The 7,609-nt window shown below is 42.0% G+C and overlaps 1 protein-coding gene across 1 annotated transcript; it reads right to left on the bottom strand.

Moving 5' to 3' along the window:
* Positions 1-1,314: 1,314 nt before the first annotated feature.
* On the bottom strand, positions 1,315-1,854 carry LOC147497368 (uncharacterized). The gene has a single exon (XM_086562859.1). It carries the CDS (start codon positions 1,852-1,854, stop codon positions 1,315-1,317), a length of 540 nt encoding a protein of 179 aa, XP_086418985.1.
* Between the last annotated feature and the right edge of the window lie 5,755 nt (positions 1,855-7,609).

Here is a 7,609-nt window from a genome sequence, read left to right as displayed (position 1 = left end):
TGTTGAGTATGGTTTTGTAGGAAGACTCAGCCTGTCCATTGCCCTCGGGGTTGTATGGGGCAGAAAATCCCTGTTCCACCTGATAGGCTTGTAAAAATCTCTTCACCTTAGAACCGGTGAACTGGGTTCCGTTGTCAGCGATAATAGCGTAGGGCAGCCCAAACCGACATATTATGTTCTCCCACAAGAATTTGACCACTTGCACCTCCTTCAGCTGTTGCAGCGACACAGCCTCAATCCACTTGGTAAAGTAGTCGGTAGCGGCCAACATGAATCTCCTCTTGCCACTGGCCATGGGTAGCGGTACCACTATATCGAGGGCCCACATCGCGAATAGCCAGGGACTGGACACATTGTGCAGCGGCTCAGCTGGGGCAAATATCAACTTAGAGAACCTCTGACATTTCTCACACTTCTTGGCAAACTCCACTGCGTCTCTCTTCATGTAAGGCCAAAAATATCCTTGCGTTAGCAACCGGTGGGTCGTTGTCCTGCCTGCTGAATGGCTCCCACAATCTCCCCCATGTAACTCCGCGAGCACCTCTTTAGCCAGCCCGGTCCCTGGCATTTTAGTAAAGGCCCATTGAAGTTCTTTCTGTATAACTCCCCTCCTATTAGCATGTACCTCTGGGATGCCTGTTCCAGTCTCCTCTTCTCTCTCTTATCAATCACCTCATACCCAGATAAGAATTGTTTGATAGGCTCCATCCATCCTTCATTTTCTTCCGCGGCACTCAGTATCTCCAGAGGCTCCTCGGTACTTGGTCTATCCAATTTTCTTACTTTGATAATCCTCTCCTCTGACCCTGGCATGGCCACGGCTACATAGGCTAGAGCATATGCATGATGGTTCTCCCCGCGGTTTAAGTGTACGAATCGGATTTGTGTGAACTTCGTCGCCCAACTCTGTAAGACTTGCAAATATCTCACCATTCGAGGACATCTCGCCACGAATCCGCTGTTCGCTTGACATACCACCAGATTTGAGTCTGAGTATACAGTAAGCTCCTTCACTCCCAAACCCTCCGCCATCCTCAATCCCGCATTCACCGCCTCATATTGTGATTCATTATTTCAAGCCGCGAATCCCAACTTCATTGTTTGTTCCAGTCTATTGTTTTCCAGCGTAACCAGTACCATGCCTATTCCGCTTCTTGCATTTGTGACCGATCCATCCGCAAATACCATCCAACCATTCCTCTCATCCCATGGGTTCAAGTGATCCTGTTCCTCTTCTCGCTCAGGCTCTAAAACCATCTTTTCCCCCCACGTGGGATCTTCTGCCGGAAACTCTGCCAAAAACTCCGCCACTGCCTAAGCTTTCTCCGCCGTCCTGATTTGATATTGGATCTCATATAAACTCAGCATCACGGCACATTTTAGCATTCTTCCTGATTTCTCAGCCCTCAGAGCTTGTTTGAGGGGCAAATTTGTCACCACGACCATGGCATGAACTTCGAAATACAGTTTCAACTTCAGGGCCGAGAATATCAAGGCAAGAGCATACTTCTCCACTCGGCTGTACCTAGTCTCCGCATCTAACAAAGTCTTACTCTGGAAATACACCGGCTTTTCCATTTTATCCACCACGCGAACGAGGACCGAACTAATCGCATACTCCTTGACCCCCAGGTATAAATACAACTTTTCTCCTATTTCAGGCCGCAACAACAGAGATGCTTCACCCAGATATCTTTTTAACTCTTGAAACACTTGCTCACATTCTGCTGTCCATGCAAAATCAGTAGAGTTTCTCAACAACCTATACAACGACCTACATTTGTCGAATGATTTTGAAATGAATCTATTTAGGGCCGCGACTCTCCCTGCCAATCGCTGCACTTCTTTCACCATTTGAGGTGATGATATTTCCACCAACGACCTTATCTGTTCGGGGTTAGCCTCTATTCCACGCTGCGTCACGATATACCCCAGAAATTTCCCAGTGGTGACTCCAAATGTGCATTTCTCTGGGTTGAGTTTCAAATTGTGCATTCGCAGTATCCTAAATGTCTCCCTCAAACCCTGCAAGTGTTCTTCCTCTGACATGCTTTTCTCCACCATATCGTCTATGTATATCTCGAACCTCTTTCGGATTTTTCCCTCAAACATTTTCTCCCCTAATCGCTGGAAAGTGGCTCCTGCGTTTCTCAACCCAAATGGCATTCTCGTATAGCAGTACGTTCCCCCTTCCACCACGAAAGACATCTTTTCCTGGTCCGGACCATACATTGCAACTTGATTGTATCCCAAGGATGCATCCATAAATTAAAACATTTTGAACCCAGCAGTTATGTCCACCAACTCATCTACTCACGGCATAGGATAGCTGTCCTTGGGGCACTCCACGTTTACGTCCGTAAAGTCAACACACATTCACACCTTGCCATTTTTCTTTGGGACCACGACTACATTGGATAACCAGTCTGTGAACTCCACTTCCGTTATGATTCCCGCTCCTTTCAGGCTGGCAACCTCCTCCCGGATTCCTTCCACGTATTTGGGTCTCACGCTCCTCATCTTTCGTCTTACTGGTTTCACATCCTCCCTCATATGCAGTTGATGACATGCAAAATCTGGGTCCAAACCAGTGACATCCTATATCCCCCATGCAAACACATCCTTGTTTTCCAACAAACACTGTACCAGTTTACTTTTCCACTCTTGTGACAGACTCGACCCTATTGATGTAAATCTCTTTTCTTCCCCTACCCCCAGATTTACTACCTCCACTTCATCTAAAGTTTTCGGACCCATCACGACCTCCTCCTCCCCCTCCACCGCCCCACACTGTAATTGCTATGCCTGCCTTTTCCTGGGGTTCAACGATTCTCCTCTAGATCCGTAGACCATTCTCTTAACGGTATCTTGATGACTGTTCTTCGAAGCCACCTAATCGCCGTAGACTTCATGCATACCCATTGAAGTGGGGAATCAAATAACTTGGTAATAGGTCGAAGGCACCGCTTTCATTTCGTGGATCCACCTCCTTCCTAGGATCGTGTTGTACTGGGAGTTGGAGTCGGACCACCATAAATCTCGAGAACACAGTTACAGGCTCTGTAGTCACTGGTAGCAAAAGCTCTCTCATAAGCTCCGTGACACTCCCATTAAACCCATACAAACTGGACCGCGGCGGCCTTAGTTGCCCCAGATCAATCCTCATTTCATTTAACACTCCTCTAAACAACAAGTCCACCGCACTGCCACAATCAATCAGTACCATTTTGACCATGTAGTTGCCCATCGCCACCGTAATGACCAATGCATCTTCATGCAGAGTATCGACAGCTCGGAGATCTGCACTAGAAAATATAATCTTATCTTCCCCATTCAATGCCCCTGAGCTATATCGCAGTCCTATGTTTGACTCATTGATCTGCTAAATACTTGCCGTCCTTCTTACCTTATCTCTGTGGGCGTTATGGCTCAGAACTTATCCACTAAAAATAACATTGATAGTTCCTAATATTCTCCCTGGAGCTGGTACCGGCTTCGCATTCGGATTGTGTACATGGTGGTACGCACAGTACGGCTTGCTTGGCATTTCGGCAGGTACGGTTCGCGGTCCCTCATACCCTTGCATGTTCTTGATCAATGGTAATATCTCACTCAACGGCTTGTTTAAAGGTGTATGTTCTAACTCGCGGTACAACTTCCTTTCCCACTGTTCCCATCAAGCTATCTCCCTATTCCTTTTCGGACGCGATGTTTGGCCACGGTATCGTTCATTAGCTCTGTCCGCCGACTCTGTCCTTCTGCGATCCCCCTCTTTCTTTACCGAAGACACTGCTTTTGCCACCCTCTTAGAGTCTTTCTGCATTGTGTCCTCGTACCGAATATACTTCTCTACCCGCGGATATAACTCGTGCAAAGTAGCGATCTCATTCTTAGCAACAGACTGATAAACCCCTGTTCTAGGCCGCAGACCTCTTGCAAATGCTATCACTGCCGTCCTTTCATCCAAATTCTCAACCTTCAAGGTCTCGGCCTTGAAGCGGCACATATACTCTCTGACCGATTTTGCAGACCTTTGTCTTACATTAAATAAGGCCGCAATGTCCACAACCCATTTTTTTTTATGTATAAAATGATCTATAAAGGCCTGCTCCAACTCTTGGAAGTTAGTTATACTCTTGGGGGGCAACCGATAATACTAGTCCGAGGCTCCCCATTTCAGGTTGGCCGGGAACATCATGCACCGCAACCTATCGTACCACGCCTCTTGCCAGAGTGGCATCTATTGCCTAAAATGATGAATGTGATCTGCTGGGTCTCCCGTTCCATCGTACCTCTCAAACCTTGGTTGATTGAACCGTTTTGGCACCTCTGACGTCCATATCACATCCGCCCGGTAATTCTGATTCAATCCAGCCCACTACGGTGACGGTCGCCTTTTTGATTCTTCGTGCGGTTTGAAGATTAAGCCACCAATCGTTGTTTATCATCTCTTGGACTTGCTCCATTGTTAGCCCAGCTATTGGGTTTTCCACCAGATTCGGTCTGTGCTCCTCCCCTTCCTCAGCTCTATCACTTTCCTTCCCCTCACTTAGCTCTTCCCCGACCTCTTCTTCCACGCTCTCTCTTTCTCTTCTCAACTCCTCATTCTCCTCTCTCAGCCTCTCAATCTTTTCTCGCATCAGCCGTGTTTCTTCCGCTGCTTGACCCTCCTCTCATTCCTCCCCTTCCTCAATCACTGCTTCCTGTATCGCGTCCTGAATCCTGACCTTTTTTGGTCTACCCGCTGCTTTCTTTGGTGCCATTTCTATGCTGCTCGTATCTTCCCCACAGATGGTGCCAAATGTTATATCACAACTCTTTTACAAGCACTGTTCACTACTCCCTAAGCACTATTCCAACTCCCCGCCCTAATCTCTCCCCCTTTTTCTCTTTTGGTCGCTCCCCTCTCTTTAGGTCTTCCCTCCATAGGTTAATGAATCTGCCTCCTTTTATCTCTCCCTCTTTTCCTTTATATCAGTCCCCTCTCTCCATCTTAGCCTTCCATCTGTCCCTTCATCTCGCGGCTATCTTCTTTCCACGTGTAGGGTTTCGTCTGCCCCCTCTCTTTACTCGATCCACGTTGCACCGGCGGCTATGTACCTTATATGCTGACAGGCATCCAGCCCCTGATATCCTTGGTCTCTTATCCTACCACCACACAACAAAACTAAAGACTTTGGCCCAAAGCCCAAGCCCAAGCGAAATAGACTTAGAATAGGTGAGACTGGGAGCACCAGATCCAAATCTCGGTCATCCCCTCCACCAGACCAACTCGCTTCTGGCCACCACTTCTCCCATCCTTATCACATCGGTTTTGATCCTTGACAAAAACCCTATCTTTTTTACAAAAGCACTAACTTGATTTATTAACTCAATCTCCTACCTCCAAACTAGATCTGGATTACCATTAACGAATCCTTCAAGCTTTAACAGCCGCCCCCTCACTCTACAGCACTCAATCACTCGCTACCACCAACTATACCACAACAAAAAAACAAGTTCAAACAATAATCTGGACTATTTCTGGCGACACCATTAACGGCCTTTCAAGCTTTAACAGCCCACCCATTCAAACCTCAATAGCCAAACATAAAACCCTTACTCCCCCCAACCTCAATCCTCCTTTAGAAATCAACCAAAAACCACAACAATAACAATTCACATAACTTACTGGGTGATTTCTTTATCTCGTGCTCGCAACACCATTAACGAGCCCATTAAGCTTCAGCACTCTATTTTTCAGAGTTCCCCAGTTCACAGTTGCAAAACAATATGCTAACAACATTTACTACCATTCGGCAGGATGAAAAAAAATATCGACAGTAAGCAGAATAATAAAAAAGTATACTGAGCAGAAACAAAACTCTGACAGTAAAGCTTTTTTCGTAGATTCGGTAAAATAAATTTAAAATATAACTACTCACATTAATTAAAAGCTCCACGAATCTCTCCTAGTCCGAGTCATCGTGCTCCAACCCTCTAGAAATCGAGCTTCCTTATCTCCGCCTCCATTTTATTTTATTTTTATCTATTCCTTATTCTCTGGAAAAATATGAATATATATCTAGGTTTGAAACCTAAACCCAACACAGACTCGAGCCCAGAAATCAGGCCCACATATCCCAAATCCAGTCCAACAAATTTTAAATAAATTAATTAATTAATTAATAAATAAATAAATATGTATTTTAAATACGGGCGTTACAGCTATACACATCTCAAAAGAATCTCATCCCGAGATTTGGAAGTAAATCTATACGAACAAATAATGTTGGTTATTAACTTAGAACCTATACAAAAATGTACAGAGATTAAACTTAAGCAAGATAACGTTGATATTAATTATTTTTAAATAATTCCATAATATATGTCCTAATGCCACTACAAAATCTATTATAATTTAACTGTCTATATTAAAACAAATTATTACTGTCACTTAAACACAAGACAAATATATTGTTTCTCATTAGCATGCAGTTTCTTGACACGTAGCAACCTCTACGAAAAAATAATATTCTACTTAAACTAATCAATAATATAGGGTAAGTTCATCCCTACATAAAACATTATGGAGTCTTTCATTATCATCCACCAAAGAAAAATTAGTGCCCTAATACACTTAAAATAAAAATCACTCATGTCATTGATACTACAATAAAACTTTATATTTACTTTAGTCATGCAATCAGAAACCCTTTTATGTTATTATTTTATTGTATCTACAAATATTATTTATTTGCATTGTTAAACAAGCTATTAAGGAACTTTAACTCAACTTCATGCAACTATGAGTCATCAACACGAGAGGAAGATAAACAATCAAATCTATAATACTCTCATTTCGGCAAAACAAAAATGAATTATATAAAGCTATAGAAATCGGAAATATTAAATTTAAATCAACCATCGAATCCTAATTCAGGAATGCAACTAAATTAAATATAACACGTATTCAAAAAAAAAAATTCCATATTCATCTATCAATATCATATAGACTGAAGCAAAACAATTAAAAATAAATACTCGACATTCATTGCTATTATTATTATTACTAATTATTTTAAACGGTGAAAAGATTAAAAAAATAATCTCCATATACAATGACAATTAAAATAAGACTTGCTACTATATAACACGAATTTTAAAATTTTTAGGATAATATAAACCCACTTCTAATATATCGGCAACAACAATTTGTATCATTATGAACAAAGTTCAATATACTAATTAAGAACAATTAATCTAATTATGGTTTATGACTATCAATTATCACAACTATTTTAATTAATCATTAATAATGCAGCATTAAGAAAACAACCTGCACATGTATGTCTTATTGGTGAAACAATATTATCATCACATACGCACGGTAATAGTTAATCTATATACAATAGTATAAGAAAGCATGTATACGTAAGTATACACATCTCAAAAGGAATATATATATATATATATATATATATATATATATATATATATATATTTTTTTTTTTTTTTTTTTTTTTTTTTTTTTTCTATTTATAACTAATCATATCTAACAAATTAATCGCTTATACTTTAAAATATTATTCATCCATTAAAGTGTACGAGTGAGGCGAGATAGTTCCTC

The sequence above is a fragment of the Coptis chinensis genome, chromosome 5 (genome assembly GCF_015680905.1).
Source record: "Coptis chinensis isolate HL-2020 chromosome 5, ASM1568090v1, whole genome shotgun sequence".
In the NCBI taxonomy this organism is placed as follows: Eukaryota; Viridiplantae; Streptophyta; class Magnoliopsida; order Ranunculales; family Ranunculaceae; genus Coptis; species Coptis chinensis.
This window is presented reverse-complemented; position numbering and strand designations above follow the sequence as displayed.

What these genes read in the sequence shown, in the direction of transcription:
- LOC147497368 (XM_086562859.1), bottom strand. Translation starts at nt 1,854, where the DNA reads ATGGTGAAAGAAGTGCAGCGATTGGCAGGGAGAGTCGCGGCCCTAAAT.